A 21,369-nucleotide genomic window follows, 5' to 3' on the forward strand; every position below is an offset into this window, starting at 1 on the left:
GTTGTCTGAATCAAGGAAACAGGTCTGGATAGCATGTTTTTGTTACAGACTTTGAATGTGATGGAAATGTATTTAATTTTATAAAAATTAGCATACTATTAACTGTTATAGTTTCTAAATATCTTCTAAATGAGAATTATACAGAAAATAGCAAGTTACATGGCATTAGATAAATTATTAGGCTTCCCTGGTGACTCAGATGGTGAAGAATCTGCCTGCAATGCAGAAGACCTGGGTTCAGTCCCTGGGTCTGATCCCTGAGTCAGGAGATCCCCTGGGAAAGGGAATGGCAACCACTCCAGTATTCTTGCCTGGAGAATTCCATGGACAGAGAAGCCTGGTGGGCTACAGTCCATGGGATCACAAAGAGTCAGATACAACTAAGTGACTAACATGTTCACTTTTTCAAGCAAATTATCAATATCAAAGGAAAAAACTTCAGTCAGAACTCTTTATCTGCAGGTTACACATCTGCAGATTCAACCAAAAAGCAAAAATTACAGAATGTTTTAAAAAGCAAAACCTGAGTTTGCTATGTGCCAATAACTATTTAGATAGCATTTATATCAGGTATTATAAGTGATCTAGATACGATTCAGAGTATATGAGAGAATGTGCATAGGTTTTATACAAATACTATGCACTTAACCTAAGGGACCAGAGAATCTGTGGATTTTGGTATCTGCAGTAAGGTCCTGGAACCAATCACCTGTGGATCCTGTGGGGGTGACTGTAGAAGCACAGCCACCTCTCAATCTGTAAGGGATTGTTTAAAAAAGAGTCCTAAGAGGATTTGCAAAATCCACATCAAGAATACACAATGAATGTACTCTAGGAGGTTGTAGTAAATGGCATCCCAAGAATTAAAGGGTTTCCTTTACCTTGGACTCTCCACCTCCAAGGACATTCACCATGACCTCCATCACTGTCTCATGCATCCCAAGGGCCCTCATGAGATTAGGATGCTGGTAAAACACTTTATTGTTCATGATATCCCTAGAAAGGACAACACAAGTATAAGCGAAGCAAAGAGTTACAACAAAATTTAAACAAAAATTTATCTGAGATCATGATAAGTATTTTGGAAATAATTACTGGCATGTATGGACAAGTAAGAGAAATCATCACCAAACCTTAAAAGTAAATAAGGCTAATTGGGCTTTCCTCAAAAATACAGAAAGTTTTCCAAAGATATTATACAAATTGTTTATTCTTTTTAATTGCAAGAAATGTACTAAATAAGTAAATATTGATTTATATGACATAGATTTTGGGACACTTATCATTCCTAATTCCATGGATATCCAAATTCAACCTTATTTTGTACAGAAATATGAAGCAGTGTTATTCTTACATTCTTATGAAAGTTCCTATATTAATAATTGCTGTATAAGTATCTCTCCTTTTCACATACACTGTTTTTAGAACTATATTCATCATTTGTATGTTTAAGAACAGTAGTGTTATTTCCTGCTACATTTATCTTATTATTCTTGTGAAATTCTTTTAAAGGCGATGTATTCCCCAAAAGACACCAAACTAAACTGAAGTCCAGGTACAAGTAATCCTACTTATTAAAAGAGACATTTAATTTAAAGAAATGGCAGAAAATGATACCTCAAATGTTTCATTATTATTGCATTACATATTATTATAATATGTATATAAAGGTATTTTTAAAGATCTTAATGTTTAACAACCATAGCAAAAGAGAGCTCGGTTAACTTTTACATATATCAAATCATGCAAGAGTCTTTTCCATAAAACATTTTTCTGTCAGAATCAAAGCAAGAAAATAACATACAACTGACAGGAAACTTGAAGCTTTCCTTTTGAATCTGATTACCTTAACTGAGTTACTCAGCTATTCATTTAGTCATATTCTGGCTATACCAAGAAAGTGGAATAGTATGATTATTTTCTTTTAGTTTTAGTTCTTCACTTTTAATTTATTAATCACTTTGTTAGGTTGTGTTTATGAAGACAGCTTTTAGGTAGCACTACTCAGAAAAATGACTTGGGGGCCCAGGGCTAATTGTGTGTGTGTTCAGCTCTCAGTCGTGTCCGACTCTGCAGCCCCACGGACTGTAGCCCTCCAGGCTCCTCTGTACATGGAATTTTCCAGCCAAGAATACTGGAGTGGGTTGCCATTTCCTACTCCAGATCTTCCTGACCCAGAGACTGAACCAGTGTGTCCTGTGTCTCCTGCGTTGGTAGGCAGATTCTTTACCACTGTGCCGCCTGGAAAGCAACCCAGGGATAAAATAGGTCTGATCTATTTCATGCAAGGACAAATAAGGTAAACGCATCCTTTCCTTCACAAATAATAGCAGCGTATTTGCCAAGACAACCTCAACTCTCAAACCACAGATGTAATCATGAGATTTGTCCTCCTGTTAATTCAAATCCTTTTACATGACCTAACTTTGGAAGGTATCTAATTGAAAAATCTCATTTGCTTTTAGTTCAAGGTAAATTAAATGGATCTTTAATTCTACCACCAGCAGGCAGGTTGTCACTCATTAAATGTGTCACTTTGGGATCTTTCTAATCTGACAAAAAAGTAGCATTTTATCTTGTTTCATAATCATTTTGAGTTTTATCCCTATTGAGTGATGTATATGTTAATAGTACCTCTTACTGTTACATGGTCATTTAGGAAGAAAGTGCTCTCCATTTCCTGGAAGGCTTCCTTTCTCATTTAATTAAGAAGACTTCTCACCAGACAGCTCCCTCAGGTTAGATTTAAGCACTAATATTCCCAAAAAAGGCTCATGCACAGACAGTCATAAATAAAGAACATAAAATTAGCTTATGTTGTTTCAGTCTGTTTTCCTTCTTTGTCCCAAAAGTACACTGATTTTCAGCATGCAATCATTATAAGGATTTCTGATATATAACCTCTCCAGTTTATGGTTTCAAATATTTAATAGTCCCAGAGGAAATATAAGGTTCTGAATTTTAAATGTACATAAATATCACATAATTTGTGTCTTTCCATACTTTGTTTTTTTCCTCCCCCCTCAGAATAAACTTTTTAGCCAGAGAAAACATCGGTTATTCTGTTTCCTTAGTTGTTTTTCAAGAGCCAACTCCAAGGTTTTTTAACCCTATTTATTGATTACTTGTAGATGGTAAAGAGTCTGCTTCAATGCAGGAGATTCCTGGAGAAGGGAATGCCTATCCACTCCAGTATCCTTACCTGGGGCATTCTATGGACAGAGGAGCTTGGCAGGCTACAGCCCACAGTGTCACACAACACGACTGAGTGACTAACACACACACACACACATTGTTAGTGTTTTATTTTACCTATGTCACTGGATATCATTATCTCTTTGATCTGTTATTCATAGAACCAAATTAGCTTTTTTGGTAGTGAGGGGCCTAAGTATTTGTCTTTTGCATCACTTTTCAGCATTCTACATTCCAGATTTTTACATCTTTACATTTAGGTATTTCTTTCTTATGAATATCATACAGCTTAATTTAAGCTTTTGTTTTTCTCTGGTTATTTTAATTCTCTTATATTTTCTTTTTTAAAGATTTTTTTGATGTGGACCATCTTTAAGTCTTTATTGAATTTATTACAATATTGCTTCTGTTTTATGTTTTAGATTTTGGCCATGAGGCATGTGGGATCAGCTCCCCAACCAGGGCTTGAATCCACAGTCTCCGCACTAGAAGGTGAAGTCTCGATCACTGGATCACAGGGAAGTGCCTCTCTCGTATTTTCTGATTCCCAAACCATGAATGCTTACATATATGCATATATGTGCCAGTAACATACTCACTGAAACAAATTACCTCCCACTCTTCTGAATTCCATTTTCTTTTTCATTATATACTTACAGCCTTTAGAAGGCCTTTCAATGAGGGACTATAAGTAAACATTCAGAAATTTCTTTGTTTTGCCCTTACTCTTGAATATGGAACATAAACTCCAGTATTCAAATCCACATGAAGCACAAGCTTATGATGATAAAATGTTAGTTGAGTAACACATTCTAAATAAAGGGTTATTATTTTGTGGTCTGTTAGAACTTTGTGACCTTTTGTTGAATTATGATCACTGGTTTTGCAGTTGAGAATGCTAAACGTTGTTTCAAGTGTCTGGGCTTTTCTACTTGCTTTCAAAATATTCTGTTTGTCACTGGCTTTATGGAGTTTCACTACAATCTACCCAGCTGTGGGTGTGGAAGTATGTGTACTCTAGGGATAGCTAAGTTCAGGTTTGCCTTCAGTTCTGAAAACCTCTAGCCAATAGCTCTTCCAAGTTCTCCTGCTATAGTTCATCTATTCTGTCTTTTCCACAAACCCTACTTGGCATATGAAGGATCTTCTTATACTATTCCCCAGGTTTCTTAACTTCTTAATCTCCTCAGACCTATGATTCTATTTATTAATTCTCTTCTGTTTTATTTATCTACTTATCTATTTATCTACTTATCTACTTATCTATTTATTTTGATACTTTTATTAATCACTGCTCTTAATGCCAATTATTATATTTTTCACTTCTAGAACTTCTCTGTGGATATTTTTCAATTTTTCATGGACTTTTTGTGTGTCTCATTTTGAGGATTTCATTTGTTTCTTAGCATTTTTAAACATTTTAGATATAGTAACTTTGTGTTATCTTTCTGGCTTTCACGATTTGTAGTTCTTGGGGGAGGTGTTCTAACTCCACTCTTCATTGTATCTGCAGACCTGCCGACGGTGGACTGTTTTCTTAGGTGCTCTGCACTTTCCGACTAGGGGCTAATCTTTGGTAGCATGGAGGCTTTTCCTGTTCACAGTGAACTGAGTTGAGAAAGCATAGCTTCAGGCCAAATTTTATGTTTTGTATTTTCTCAGCTAGTGGATCCTTAGACTATGCATGCGGCGTAAATGTTAACCCTGTCTAAGGTAGCAGATGTCAATTGCTACATATAGGATGGATAAATAAAAAGGTTGTACAGCACAGGGATCTATATTCTAATATCTTGTGATAAACCATAAAGGAAGAGAACATGAAAAAGATAACAAAAACATATCTATATATATAGAAGATATATAGATATATCTGAGTGTGTATATATATATACATATATATATATGTATATATATCTGAATCACTTTGTTATATACCAGAAACTGAGACAACTTTGTAAACCAACTATAATTCAATAAAGAAAATGTTAACCCTGAAATTTACATAAAGTACAACCTATGATGTTGAATTTTCTGAATAGCTGTTTCATCCCCCGTTATTTCCTCAGGAGACATGGAGAAACTTCTTTATTATCTCCTGCCGGTAATATTTGTACCCCTATGGATTTTAATATGTTTTCATTAATCTGTATTTTTATATGTGATTTGATATCACTGAGAAACTAATAAAAAAAAAACAAGATATTTGTTATGTACCACAGTCACCTTGGCATCTAGTCGTAAAATTAGTCATGCATTATTATTGGGCAATTTTCCTATTTAGCTTTGAAACATAATCTCTAGAAAACTGACAATCTCATGATCATAAACTCTAAATGGTGTATTTATGCTAAAGTGCCCACTGTATTATTACTGGGATAAACAATTAGAAAGAAGACATTTATAAGTCAAAGGTTATAATATCAATAGTTAAATAACTTACCCTAATCCACGAATCATAAGTTTCTCTTCCTCTTTGCCCATTCTCACACTTAGCAGAGAACGAATCTGACCAAGAGATGCCAGCAGATTGATGGTATCCTCCACAGAAACACCATTTATAGTGTAGGTCTTTGGCAGAGCCCGTACCAGACCCCCAATGCCATCATACTGTCGATGGAGCAATACAAACATGGCCCTCACCAATTCAGGGTCTTCAATAACAGACTCTTGAGCCCATCGGACCATGGTCTCAGAAATCAACTGCTGAAGAGTGGCTGCAAAGTAATCATGGATAATTCTTAAGAAAGGAAAATAATAAGGCAGATGAGATGGGCATTTCAAATGCATATTTCAGATAACCCAAAAGTGAAAGTGAAGTCACTCAGTTGTGTCTGACTCTTTGCAACCCCATGAACTGTAGCCTACCACGCTCCTCAGTCCATGGGATTTTCCAGGCAAGAGTACTGGAGTGGGTTGCCATTTCCTTCTCCAAGGGATCTTCCCCACCCAGGGATCGAACCCAGGTCTCCCACATTGTAGGCAGACACTTTACCATCTGAGCCACCAGGATATAACCCAAACTGCCATCTATATTTGTACAAGAATTGAAAAGGAATAATTTTTTGAAAAAATATATTCTTTAAACAATTATCAGTGACAGTATGTCAATAAAGATGAGTTAACAGGTAATCAAGGATAAAAATACACAAACTTTCTTTAAAAATTATTCTTATAACTAAGGCATTTAAGCTATTTCAAAATTATAGCAGCTTTTCTAGAACTACTATTGGCAATCCCTAGGGCAATCAATGGGTTGTCTTATTACTTTTATTTTCTTTGTTTCATTCATTTCCTCCAAAAAGATTTGACATCATATATCCTTATAAAGGTCAGTCATGGTCATTCAAGGAGCTTCTTTTTTAATCCAACTGTATCCTCATTTAAGTACTTAGTAGTAGCGACCTCATGAAATTACATTTCTATTTCAATTTGTATCCCTAATTGTCACTTAAAATGTCTTCAAAGGATTTGACTGTAAAGCTGTATTAAGTTGAAAAGTTATCCCATACATAGATGATTACTTGCAGTGTGATCAGCAATAACACATTTAAAAGCAACAGAACTTTCAAACCTCTTAAAATATATAGTAAAATTATCAAAGCTAAGTAGGGTTGATGTGACTGACTTATGTTGTTGCTGTTGTTCAGTCACCAAGACGTGTCTGACTCTTCGTAACCTCACAGGCTGCAGCATTCCAGGCTTCTCTGTCCCTCACCATCCCCAGAGTTTGCCCAAGATCATGTCCAGTGAATTGGTGATACCATCCAGCCATCTCATCCTCTGTCGCCCTTTTCTCTTTCTGCCTTTAATCTTTCCCAGATCAGGGTCTTTTCCAATGAGTCATCTGTTCACATCAGGTGGCCAGAGTATTGAAGCTTCAGATTCAGCATCAAACCTTCCAATGAATATTCAGGGTTGATTTCCTTCAAGATTGACTGGTTTGATCTCCTTACTGTCCAAGGGACTCTCAAGAGTCTTAATTCATACAGAGGTACTAAATTCCTATCATCAATACACTGGCTGATTTCCAAAAGAAACTGCTAATCTGTTTTAATCTATGCCTTATTAAAGAAAAACACACACACACAAAGCTCAGATTACCATCTGAGAACCTGCCCGTACTGCAGGAGACCCGGGTTTGATCCCTGGGTTGGGAAGATCCTCTGGAGAAGGAAATGGCTACCCGCTCTAGCATTCTTGCCTGGAGAACTTCATGAACAGAGAAGCCTGGCAGGCTACAGTCCAATCAGGGTTGCAAAGAGTCAGACACACTTTACTTTTCACCAATTTTAACCAAATATAAAATTTAGATAAAACGCCAATATACTTCTACATATCTCAAAACCATGTAGTCATTGTTAATAGGTCAAAATCATGAACCTGATAATAACAAAAAATGCTTCATAAGAAACTCTGAACTCTGATTTGGAAGACCTGACTCAAATGTGGTTGTGATACTGAAAAATAAATTTAGAAGTAATTATATGGATAAAAGGTTTGCATTGTAAGTTAGTGGGACAAAAGACAAAATTTGCATGAGTTTGTTTTTTTCTTTCCATAAAAGCTGTTAATAAACTGACACTGCCTCTTACATGAATGGAGTCTCAGAAGTGAGACAGTAAATCAGCTGATCTCACAGACCTACTTCATGAACCCTTTCTGAATGAGTATGCAGGTCTGAGAGACCCGTTGCCTCAGTGTGTTTTCTTTGGTTTCACAGAGTATCAGCTATGATATCAGCTATGACTTTTCAGTTAAATAGGATGTGGATGAATCAGAAATGCATAAGGCTCTAGAAAATATTTCCAAACCAAAATATAGTTACAGACAATATCTATTTAAACTTTAAGAAAAGGCTTATTTAACTTGATGCAAGAATATTTGAAGGTCAACAGCAAATATTTAAATATGAAGGCTAAATTACTCATTTTATACTTTCTCTTGATAGACTCTGATCCAATTCCTTTTTTAATTTATTTGTCTTAATTGGAGGCTAATTACTTTATAATATTGTAGTGGTTTTTGCCATACATTGACATGAATCAGCCATGTGTGTATATCTGTTCCCCTAAATCTTTACTTCTCTAGGGATAGCCCATCCACCCTTAGAAAACTGCCATCTCTCAATCTGTTCCTGCAAATACAGTCTGATGCTGCTATCTACCTCTGGTGGCTATGGGGATCTACTTAATGTGATTCTTGCAAGTTGCAAATTCAATTTTCTTACTGGTTCGTCTAGTATGATATTTGTTCAAACAATGAATAAATGCCGTGGTGGAGTCATTCTGGCAGTGCCCTTTTATAGCTTACATGACTTCTTGGAGTCACTCTCAACTGGCTTTTCCGCTTGCTTCTTCTTCAGGTATGTCACCTTTTCTACCAAGGACAGCAGGCGTCCTCTAATAGTTAAATCATTGTTTCCATCCAGAGACCTATCTTCATCCAGCTCAATTCCTAGTAGGAAGAAGACAAAGAGAAATAAGAAAAGAACAAATAATGTTTAAAAAATACATTGAGGGGAAACAATTCTCAGGTTTTGCAATTTTTTCCACTCATAGCTTAAAGCAATGCTACCATGCCTAAAACATCTGAGGAAACCAAGTTAAGTGATCTTTTCCACTAGCATTCACAGGTAAGATTCATTTATTGCTCTCTTTTTCTGCTTTCTCTTTTCCCCCTGTTTTTGTGAGACTGGAGCTATCAGCAGCTAGCACAAAATATAAAGCCAAGCAGAGAGCAAAAAGACTCTTCTAGGAGTTAAAATCCATTCTACTACTTAAGCTAACCTTAGGCATCTCTTGACCATGGGCACTGTCTAGACCTATGGTTCTGCTCTCCCTAAACACCCTGCTGGCTTTTTATCCTCCTTACTTGCCTCCAAAAATATCAATGATATTTTAATAATTTGAGAGACAGAGAGTACATATATAGTTAGATATCTAAAACTAAGGAATATTTTATGTCTGAAGCAATAATTCTACCATATTAGAGTATCCCTTTATTTATAGCATATGTGTATGTATTTATTTATAGTATAACCTTCTGGCAGTCATTTAGTGGTTCCTCATTCATAAGCTGAATTAATATACTTTTACTGTCTTCATTAAAATAAAATACCACTTAAGATATGGCTAATTTGTTTTCCTTCATTGAGACACAGACTTATTCACATCACCCCATAAAGAGAGGAAAAAACCAACTGACTGGATTCAGAACATCCAATCAATTCCATTTTTAAAGTTCTTAGAATCAAAAGAGGGGCATGTGCACTCAGTCGGGTCCAACTCTTTGCAACCCCATGGACTGTATAGCCCGCCAGGCTCCTCTGTCCCTGAGATTATCCTGGCAAGAATACTGGAGAGGGTTGCCATTTCCTCCTCTAGGGGATCTTCCTGGTCCAGGGACTAAATCTGTGTCTCTCGCATTCAGGCAGATTCTTTACCACTGAGTCATCTGAGAAGCCCCCAAAAGAGGGAATAATTGCCTTCATAGATTTGGGCTACTGACCTACAACTTATTAAAGGAATTCTTTAGACATTAATTCCAAACATGCCAGATTTCCCAGGTCAACCCTTACAAGGGGCCCCTCAACCAGTTGAAATATAACAGTCTATGAACAAACTTCTTTAGACTAAATCAACTTAAAACTCCCCTCTTTGACAAAAATACCTGGCTACATGTCCCCATTCCCTGGGCCACTGAAGAAGAAGAGGGAAAAAGAAAAGAATGTTGGTCATGTTCTGCTTGGTCTTAATGCCTTTCTGATCTCTATATCCCTCAAGACTTCCCACATCAGAACTTTTGTACCAATATATGTGTACTAAAATATATACTCAGTAAGAGTTATAGGTCAAGAAGACCCTACCACAATGTGTCATCAAATCTTCGTGAAAATCCAAGAGTTGGTCTCGGATTTCTTCAGGACATGGACATTCACTTTTGTCATCCTTAAAATTGAGAAGCATATTGATCTGAAAGTTTAGAAAAAACAAGAGGAAGAACTAGAGTAAAAGAAAAGTGAATCTAGGAACAGCATAATAAAGAAAATTATAAAAATCAAAAATGTTCAAACTCTGCTTTTGAGTATTCATGGACTCGTACCCAACAGATGAAAAATCATTATCTATTGCTCAATCCAACAAATAACACAATCAAATAATTCAAAGCTTAACATGCTAAAATAGTCATATTATTTGAGTCTTTCTCAATTTCACAAAATGTTAGACATGTGTATACTTAGTGTTCTTAAACCGATTAAGATCTAAATTTACTTTAAAAATTGTTATTATCCTTCTAGATTTTTCTAGTTAATTTCCATGCATTATGGACTATTTTAAAGAACTATTTGTTAGAAGGATACAGAAAAGAAGGAAAACCGAACATAACTGAAGAGCTATATAATGGATCAGTATGCCTTTTCTAATATTAATGGTTCAATTGAACAAACTAAGACATTTTCTTCCGTTTGTTTTAATTTTTAGATACAATAGTATTAAATTCATGAAGGAAGAAAAGTCTGTTCCATAATTTTCCTTTATGAAACAACTGTAAGTTTTCCTTTTAGAGTTTTATGTATGTAAATTTTTGTTACACTATTATTTTGAGAAAATTATAGATTCATATGCTATTACAAGAAATAACACAAAGAGATCCTTGTGCCCTTTACTCTGTTACCCCACTATAGTGACATCTTGCAAAACAGTAGTACAGAATCACAACCAGGATACTGGCTCTGTTACAGTCAAAAGAGAGACCAAGTTCATCACTTCAGGACCCCTCCTGTTAACCCTTTTATAACCACACCCTCTTCACTCTTGCTTGTTCTTCATCCCTAATTCCTATCAACCACTAATCTGTTCTCCATTTCTATATTATTGGCATTTCAAGAACATTATACAAACAGAATCATACAGTATGTATACATACATATACATACATAATACATACATGTATTCCCATATAATCTTTTCGCCATCTGTAGTCTGTAGAGATATCACATTTCATTTCTGATTTGGTAATTTGTGTCTTCTTTTTTACTTTGCTAATTCCTTTAGAATTTTATTGGTTTCACTAATTTTTAAAAATAACTAGCTTTTGGACTCACTGATTTTTTTAATTGTCCTCTTTGCAGTTTCATTCATTTCTCCTCCGTTCTATATTACTGCCTTCTTTTCGCTTCTTTTAGGCTTATGTTGTTCTTTTGCTAAACTCTTGTGATGGCAGTTTAGATTATTACTTTGAGTCTTTTGCTCTTTTATATATAAGTATTTAACGCAATAAATTTCCCTCTCACACAGTTTCGGCTGTTTCCACAAAGTCTGGTATGTCATATTTTCACTTTCTTTCAGTTCAATGTATTTTTTATTTTTTTCTTGAGACTTGTTCCTTGAACTAAGTGTGTCGTTTGGTTTCCAAGTGTTCAGAGATTTGCCTGTTATGTTTCTGTTACTAATTTCTAATTTGATTCATGGTCAAAAACCATTCTGTATGAAAAAAAATCAATTCTACATTTGTTGAGGTTGTTTCATGGCTCAGGCTATAATCTATCTTTGCAAATGTTTCAGACACTTGAAAATAAAACTGTATTCTATTATTGGGCGGAGTGCCCCATAAATATACAAAGATCCTGCTAGGGATAACACTGGCAGGATCTCTTCCATTCTTGCTGATTTTCTGTCTATCTTGTCCTTCAAATATTTAGAGAGGGGTGTTAAACTCTCCAACTACAACCCTGTATTTGTCTATTTCTCCTTTCAATTCTATGTTGACTTCACATATTTTGCAGCTCTGTTGTCTAATGCATGCACGTTTGTCTTCTTGGTGACTGATCTCTTATTCTTATATAATGTTTCTATCTACGACAAATTTCTTTGCTCTGATACAGTCATCTTACTTTCTTTTAATTAATTTTTCATAACATATCTTTTTTCATCCTTTTTACTTTCAACATATCATTACATTTTAAGTGAATTTCTCAAAGACAGCATATAGTTAAGCCAATCTGTTAAAATTCACTGTCAATCTCTCTTACTTGCTGTATTTAAATTATTTATACTCATGAATTTATTGGTATGTCTGTCATTTTACTTGTTTTCTGTTTGTTTTCTCTCATTTATTTTTCCAAAGTGCTGTGGGTTCCCTGAACTATTTTTAGGATCCTATTTTGAACTATCCATGGTATTTTTTAGTGTATCTCTTTGCATAGCTATTTTAGTGATTACACAGGATATTATATTAATATATACATAATTTATCTCAGTCTACTGGTATTAACACTCTATCAGTTTAAATGAAATACAGAAACTTTATCTTCCTTTATGTCCCTTATTCACCAGCACTGAAAATACAATTGCCTTAAATATTTAGTAAGCATACATTTAGAACATACCAGAGTTACCATTTTTGCTTTGCCCATCAAACATAATTTAGAAGGCTCAAGAGAAGAAAAAAATTGTATTTACCCTTATTTTAACACTTTCTGTAGGGTAAGGGAGTTAGAGAAGGCAAGGTTCAGAAAAAGAACAAGACCAGCACTTTACAGGAACAGATCACCTTTAATGAGGCAAGAAGGGGCAGCAGTCAGATTGGCGAGCTGCTGCACTAACCCAAGAAAAGGGTAAGTATATGTAGGCATATATGTGGAAATCCACTCTCTTAAGGGGGCCCATTCTTCTCCAAGGTTGTTCAGAGTAGTTATCTCTTTAACCGCTGGGGCAAGGAATTCTGGAGATCAGCCAGAAGCCGGGACCAGCTGGGAGCTAGGCTTAATCAACCCTAATGTCCATTTTTTCCTTCAGGTGAGAGAGTTCTTTGTTTTGCATAGAATGGTAGAGAGGGCCCAGAGAGGAATTTTAACCTTAGGCTATTTTGAGCCTTGTAACTTTCCTTCACTGTATGTTATTTATTTCTTCTTTCCAGATTTTTCAAATTTTCTTCTTTTATCCTTTCCTTTCTGTTTACAGAACTTCCTTTAGGCATTCTTCCAGGATAATCCAATTCGGGTAGTTTTCCTTCATTTGAGAAAATCTTGATTTCCCCTCAATGCTGAAGGATATTTTCATTGCATATCGAATTATGGTTGACAGGTCTTTTCTTTCAGCATATGAAACATGCTGTGCCACTTCCTTCTGTCCTCTGTATTTTCTGATGAGAAATTCGTTGTCACTTGACTTGTTTTTCCCTTTCAAATGTCATTTGTTTCTCGGTGCTATCGAGATTTTTCCCTTTCATGTTCAGAAGTCTCACTACAATATGCTTTGACTTACACTTGGGGTGTATCCCATTTGGAATTTACTCAGTTTCTTTGGAATCTCTATACCTTTTGCCAAATTTGAAATCTTTTCAACTGTTATTTTTTCAAGAATGTTTTCGTTTCACTTGCTCCTATCCCTCTGGAGATCTAATGCCATAAATGTTAGACCTTTTGCTATATTTGCACTGGTGCCCCAGGCTCTATTTTTTCACTTTTATTTTCTATGCTGGGGGCTAAATAACGTCTATTCTCTCTCAGTTCAAAATTTTTTCTTTTCTTTTTCCCCTCCACTGTGCCGTTAAATCCATCTGTTGATGATTTTTAATTCGGACATTGTATTTTTCAGTTGTAGAATTTCCATTTGGTTCTTCTTTGTAGCTTCTATTATTTTTTTGCTGAGACTTTTTTATTTTTGTCATCATAGAGTTGGTATCTATTGATTGCCACTTTTCATTCAAGTGTTTGCTGGATCTTGATGTGATGAGTGGTTTTTAATTGAAATCTGAACATTCTTGGTAGTACACTATGAGACTCTGGAGAGGGAAATAGCAACCCACTCCAGTATTCTTGTCTGGAGAATCCCATGGACAGAGGAGCCTAGCGGGCTACAGTCCATGGGATCACAAGAGTTGGACACGACTTAGCAACTAAACCAGAAGACTTTGTTTCTTCTTTAAACTTCTGACTTCTTCTGATACCATTACTGCTAGGTGGCATACAAGTCCATTTCTCCACCTCCCTGAAGGAGAGAGGAGACCTCATTTCTGCTGGGTGAGGCTGGGAACAGCGGACCTGAATTCACACAACCCTGGCTGGAAAGGGTAACAGCGCCTTGATACGCCTCCCTCTGTGGCCTTATGGACCCTTTGGAAGGGATATGCCTCATTACCACTCAACCAGGATAAAGTCTCAGCTGCTCAGGGCCCCAGCCGGAGCACCTGTGTACAACCTGGTGAGAGCAGAAGTCTAAGCTGTCCACTCAGTGTCTGCTGCTTTGGGTCGGGGGTGTGGCACAAGATTACTGTGGTGGTCGGCTGGGTAGCATGGTCATTACCTACAAGTTTTCTCTCTTGCCAGAAAAACAGTTTTTCTGCTTCTTTGGCTAGACAGAGAAGGTACTTGTTGAGGCTTTTCTTGGTGTTTCTGAGTTGTTGGCTTCTTTAGCTCCAAGTTTGTGATAGATGAGGCAAATAAAATAATAATAATTACCCAGGGCACTCACCACCAAGTCATTCCTCAGCTCCCAAGTTCCATAGCCAGTCTTTCTTCTGTCTTTCATAGTCTTCTTATGTTTTCTTTTGTGTAATGTCCAGGGTTATAGTTGTACTTAGAAGGAAGAATAGGCAGAGGTATTCCATCTTTTCAGAAGCAGAAGTTTCCCAATAGTATTTTAACAAATGGAGTTACTCTGGGAGAAGCTGGATTTGTTCTCTGCTCAATAAATGTTATTTACAGCAATAAACAAAATTCCATGTCCCTTCCCTCAAAGATTTTACATTCTGGTGAGAAAAAGATAAATTCTACAATTACTCCCTAAGTACCTCCATTCAGAGCTATCTTGGATACAGAGGGAAAGAGCAAGGTAAGATATTGAAGATGAGATCTGTATAAGCTATACCTTTTGACCATCATAGCTACTGGCTGAGCCATAAAGTTCATTTGGGTTTTTCTGTATCATCCTATGGAAAAACCCAAATAAACATTTTGACCAACTCAATACATTTTGGTAATTTGTCACAGTCAGAGACGCATCCTGAGGCAGATGCCAGAAAGCTCACAGCCCTAGAATAGCTCATTCTTGGATTTAGGCATAGGCTTCTGACTTGGCTGCACCCTAGGGAGACCTGGGTTTGGAGGTGAGCAACCAGAGGAAGACCCACAAAGAGGTGATCAAGATTCCTGCAAGACTGGTGGCAGTGACATGGAGTTCTTTTAGGAGACAGAAAATGAAGAGTATTAAGTGTTAGAACCTGTCAAGGGTTCCTATTAGCTGGCATGGTGCTGTGCCAGCCAATGAAGGTCCCCCCTTTCCCCTTTGCTTGGATACTTTTCCTACTTGAAGAACTTCAGAATCTGGCACACTGGCTTCCTCCAAGGGTCCATAATATGCTTAATACCTTTTAATAAGTCTCTCATTTGTTTAAACTAACCAAGTGGATACTATTGGTGAGACCTATGAATACTGACACAATGAACTTAGCCAGTGTAAAGAAAAACAGGAAAAAAAAAATACACTTGCAACTTCTGGTAAAATTCTGCAACATGTCAAATATGAGTGAACTAAAACCCAAAGGAAGGAAGGAAGACTTTTCTGTTCTTTCTTATACCTGTTCTTGAGGCGGGGATCTGAATTCCTTTGTTTTCCTGGCTGTGAGTGCAGCCGACATGTTTAAGGCTTGCATAACTTCATTATATCGGAATCGTTGATTGTCTTGGAGCTTGGCTACAAAGTCATCTGAAAAGGCCACAATGGCTTCTATCCGGTGCCGGACCTGGCAGTCACAGAGGTATTGAAGTAGCAGGCACATCTAAAGAGATGATTTAAAAGACACCAAGTTTAATTTCTGAATTTTTCAATAGTTAATATGTATCAAATCAAAATTTGTGACAGACACACTTAGTTGTCAACTCATCTCCTTTATTAACAGAATCCTGATTTTATGTAGACAGCAGTGTGCTCAGTCCAGGGGATGAAATACAATTTGTCTAAACTCAAATGGCAAATACCCTTTGATGTCCCTTTGATGAATACTCACTGGCCATCCTCCTCTGCAGCTAGAGGGGCTATAGCAAATGAAGTAGATAAGGAAAAGTTTGCAAGGGGTCTTCTGGGAAAGCATTTTCACCATTAACAAAAGACTAGAATATCCTATTTTCAAAAACTGGCTAATGGCAGGATCACTGATGGAAGAAGGAGGTAACACACTTTAGGATAAAAACCATAAACTGCAGATCACAGAAAGATATTACAGTCTGGGTTCCTGATGACACCATTAAACTACTACGTTCATTCTAGAACCGTCTACCTCCAGACTCTGCATGTACGTTAACTAAGTGGTTCATCGCTTATTCATTAAATAGTCAGTTGGGTATTTTCTTACCAGAAGCCAAGAGGATTTTTAACTGATACAGTGCATCATAGAAACATGCCTTCCAGAGAATGTTGGGCCCAAGTTTTGGGAAATATTTAAATACACTTTATACCAACTGTGATATAAATGCAAAGTAGTGTTAGAGGACTTTAAATCCTCATATTCCACCATCCTAAATATAGCCATTTCTGTCAATGGTACCTGTAAGCTAGCCCTAGGGTTTAAGCCCCTCTCTCCATCTGCTTTGTCCCACTCCAGTGGAAACACTGTCTTCTCAGCCTTGACCCTGCATGTCAGCCTCCCGACTAGGTGGGCTCTGGACCACCCTCCCTTACTCCCCTTATCTATCTTCCTCACAGTAGCTATGTTGAGATTTTTTAGAATAGACTCATCCTGCTAAAATTCTTCAATGATTTTAATTGAACTTAGAATAAAATTCAAAATTTACCATATGGCTGGCTTTAGCAAAGAGCTAGACTCTGTATCAACTGCCTTCCGCCCATCTCACCCTCCCTCCTCAGCTCATCAAGCTGCAGCCACGCTGGTCTCTTCTCACCTCAGAGCCTGTATGACAAGCACTCTTCCCCTCCTTCTTCACAAGTGTTAAACTTCTGCTCATCAACCTGACCTCAGCTTAAAAGGCCTCAGAAAGGGCTCCTCTCACCTTTCTCACAGTATTCGAGTTGAAATTTTCATCCTTCTAGAAATCCAATCATTTCCTTCCAAGCATAGGGATGGTATGGGGAGGGAGGAGGGAGGAGGGTTCAGGATGGGGAACACATGTATACCTGTGGCGGATTCATTTTGATATTTGGCAAAACTAATACAATTATGTAAAGTTTAAAAATAAAATAAAATTTTTAAAAAAAGATATTCTAACAGAAATACATAAATATGTATTTCCCCCAGGGACAATAATCTTCCTTGAGCCAGCACCCAGTGCCTGGATCAGACGAAGATGTCAATCAACGCTGACTGAAGAAGAAAGAGCAGAAAAGGGAGTCAAGGATGTAAGCATCAAACTGATATTAATGGAAGCATCTGAACTGAACCAAAGAAGCATTAGGAACAAGTCTCTCGGACACCTGGATGAGCACAAAGGCAGGTAAGGTCTTTGTTTCCTTAGAAACATCGATAGGAAGTAAAATCTTGCCATTTGAGAATAGACACACCTACTGGTGAACAAGTATCCTAAGGTTGGAAGGGTGGAGGTTGGGTAGATAGGGGTATGAGAGCCTTGCGTTTCAGGCATTCCAACAGAATGTCAGTGAACCTACAGAAACAAGGAGAAACACAAGGAAATTGCTAATGAACAAGAAGGAGAAGTGTAATAGGGAAAAACAAATCTGACTCCATATTGGATCCATTTCTTTAACCTTTACACTCTATTGTTTTCACTACAAGTTAATTGTAAAAGGAGCCAACCATTTTGACACCAGGGACCAGTTTTGTGGAAGACAATTTTTCCATGGATAGGGGTAGGGGTGGTGATTCAGGGATGATTCAAGCGCTCATATGAGAATTTAATGTCACCACTGATCCGGCAAGTAATGCAAGTGAGTGATTCAGGGCAGCTGTAAATACAGATGAAGCTATGCTTGCTTGCTGGCCTCTCACCTCCAGCTGTGTGACCCAGTTTCTCACAGGGGGTTAGGGATACCAGGCTTACAGTGTACATTATAGCCCATCTCCAGGGTCCTTGCCTCCCATGCCTGAACATTAAGCTAAACTATCTTTGTTTATGCTCACAGGAAACATCCCGACCAGGCCCATCTGTGAATGGCTGCAGGAAAGAAGAAATTGACATATCCCAGGCTTCCCTGGTGGCTCAGAAAGGACAGAATCTGTCTGCAATGCAGGAGATGCAGGTTCTACCCCTGGGTCAGGAAGATCCCCTGGAGAAGGGAAAGGCAACCCACTCCAGTTTTCTTGTCTGGAAAATCCCAAGGACCGAGGAGCTTGTCGGGCTACAGTCCATGGGGTCGCAAAGAGTTGGACATTACTGAGCGACTAACACACCCACATGTCTCCCAAATGTGTCCAGAAACAGGAAATACTTGCTATAACTTAACATGTTTTTTTCACTTAACCTCCACATCTCTCCCTATTTGTTCTAAAAAAGAAACTAGCATCCCAACCTGGGCAAGATGGTTCTTTGGGAAACAAGTGCACCATCTTCTCAGCCTGCGAACTTTCTGAACACAGTCACTAGTCCTCATTCCAACACCTCAACTCCCAATTTACTGGAAGGTCATATAGGAAGAAGATGAGCTGGGGCTGTGTAACACTGGCAGGACAAAAACCCATCTCCTGTGCTCCTTTCAGACAGGCACATACATGCACACACACACAAATATACACACATGCATTCAGAGAAATAGTGACATGCCACATTACATATGTGTATGACAGGCCGACCCATACTTGACCAAGAAAATTTTGCTCTGATAAAAATTTGAAATGTATCTTTTACTAACTATGGTCAATTGACCTGATTAGAAAATTAATGGATTTCATTCCAAATGCCAGAAAATGAGATGGGCATGTTCCCAAGTACAACAAGAAGCTGGTTAAATTTATGAAGAAATATAAAATTACCCAGGAACACAAGTACACACACACACACAGAAAGAGACCAAGGTCAATGTTAATAGGTTGTGAATTCACTGCAATCTTTTTTCTCTGTTTACCTGCAATTTTACTGGCTCTGGCAGTTTCATTTGGAGCAGGCCCTCCTTGGGCCTCTTAGCCCCTTTGTTTTCTTCCTCAGCGGCTCCTTCCAGCTTGGAGTCTTCCACAAAGGGTTCCTTCTCCGCCACCTCGCTCTCCTCCTCCGGGCTGGCGGCTTCCTTGAACACACTAGGCTCAATCAACTGCAAGACGTGTTTCAAGTCCTCGTTGTGGAAGACACCCATGATGAGCAGGGTATAGAACAGCTTGATGAGAGGGACGAAGAGGAACTCAGTGGTGCCCCCAACGGGGTCTCGGGCATGAAGGCTGCCCTCTTTCACGGCTTCTGTCAGCATCTGTATGGTCTTGGCCTTCAGGATGTCCAGCGGGAACTCTGGGCTGTACTGGTAACCCTCGGTATTAATGCTGACAAAACTCGGGGAGGAAAACTGCATCCGCGGCCTGAGGGAGGTGCTGAGGCCGATGCCCGGGAGCCCGTGCTTTTTCTTCTCATCCGGGAAGAGGGTGATGCTCTTCGTCTCCTCGGTCATGGGGACGATGAACTCGTTGTTCATCATGAGCCTGGCGGTGGCGTAGGAGCTGAGGTGGATGTCAATCAGCAGGTCGTAGTAGCCGGCGCGCAGCAAGCCGGGCATGTACTTGTTCTCGATGGCGTAGAGCAGCTGCGGCTCGTCCACGTGGCTGCACAAGGCGTGGGCCACCCGGTGGTTCCCGAGCGCGCAGACGGCAGAGTAGAGCCGGAGAGTGTGGTAGTGGAATTTCAGTAGTTCCTCCTGCTCTGTCAGTTCCAGTATGTCCACAGATCTGGAGACGGGAGAAGTTAAGCACGGACATTGAAAACGGGTCTCCGTCAGAGAAGACTGCCTATCTCCTAGGTTTCACAAGTTATAGAAACAGACACTTAACTAAGCATGTGTAAGTGTTTATTTAAACATCTACTTGTATTTTCTGTATCCCCTTTTTATGGCTTTTTTTTTTTTTTTTGGTTGTTGTTGTTTTATTTTTGTTTGTTTATTTTTAGGCTGCACCATCTGGCATGCAGGATCTTAGCTCCGGGACCAAGGATGGATAGATAACCTGTGACCCCGTCACTGGCCCCCCATGAAGTGGCCCCTTCACTTCACTGTATCGTCAAAGAAGTCCCTAAGGTAATTTTTTTAATTTAGTTTTTTTATGGTATGTTTGATGACAGCACAGTGTTTTTTTAATCAATTCTAGATATTAAAAAAATTTTCTTCCAGATATAATTTTATGTTGAAAATAGTGCTTGGAGCTTTCTTCATGCCCCATCACCCCAAGATTCTGGGCATCACTTTTATTAATAGATATCTGGGTCTCAAGTTGAGCCTGGGGACTCCCCTCCTCTCAGAATTTTAACACTCTTTGGAAAATGCGGAATCTCCTTTTCCAGTTTGGCTAACCAGCTTCAAGAAGCCAGAAAACTCTGCCTTAGGCTGACTTGTCTCTGACTTTAGGATCAGCTATTAGCCTAATAATAGTCACAAGTCAGTCAATTTCACCAGTCAGTAGGTGAAACGGAAGGATAATTCTTTTGACATAATTGCCTACTTATGTGTCCTTCACAGACCCAAACATATGCCACCCAAATAGTGCCACCCTATTTCCACCAGGTATGTGCTGCTCATGAAACAAACACTATCAGAGACATTTTCACTTAGGAAAGTTTCTTTTGGGAATTTTGAGTTTACATCAGATCATTTTGCTCCTGCCATACATCATCACCTTTCAGTGCAATTAAACTTTTAACATATGGCCAGAATATGCCTAAAGTCAAGTCATTCCTTTTAGAAGATAGTCTATTTTAAAAGCACGTAATTTCTTTAGAGGTACTGTTTTCAAAACTATTTAAATTACATAGATTGTTCACAGACAACACTATAGCATTAAAGGTAGAAATTTGATACATTCATAATCAAGGAACTACTCATTCATCTCCAAAGGTGCCCTTGGTGAGACTGTAATCTAATCTCATCAGGACAGGGGCTGTTATACACTTTGCTTATTAGTATTCACCCAGCACCCAGCCTAGCACACAACAGATAATGAGCAATTATCTGTGATTCTTTATCATTAAGCTTTGTCACTATCTTTAGATGCCCTGTCATCCTGTCCATACTT

The 21,369-nt window shown here is 38.1% G+C and overlaps 1 protein-coding gene across 1 annotated transcript in view; it reads right to left on the reverse strand.

The window, feature by feature from the left end:
* The window catches only part of RYR2 (ryanodine receptor 2), an 819,609-nt gene that overhangs the window by 242,494 nt on the left and 555,746 nt on the right, over positions 1-21,369 (reverse strand). Inside the window, exons 37-42 of the mRNA XM_070364567.1 lie at positions 19,230-20,034; positions 15,775-15,975; positions 10,061-10,166; positions 8,506-8,649; positions 5,636-5,909; positions 882-996 (exon numbers count right to left, since the gene is read on the reverse strand). Of these exons, the coding sequence (XP_070220668.1) occupies positions 882-996; positions 5,636-5,909; positions 8,506-8,649; positions 10,061-10,166; positions 15,775-15,975; positions 19,230-20,034 (1,645 nt within the window). The remainder of the gene's footprint in view (positions 1-881; positions 997-5,635; positions 5,910-8,505; positions 8,650-10,060; positions 10,167-15,774; positions 15,976-19,229; positions 20,035-21,369) is intronic.

This window comes from Bos mutus, chromosome 28 (assembly GCF_027580195.1).
Source record: "Bos mutus isolate GX-2022 chromosome 28, NWIPB_WYAK_1.1, whole genome shotgun sequence".
NCBI lineage: Eukaryota > Metazoa > Chordata > Mammalia > Artiodactyla > Bovidae > Bos > Bos mutus.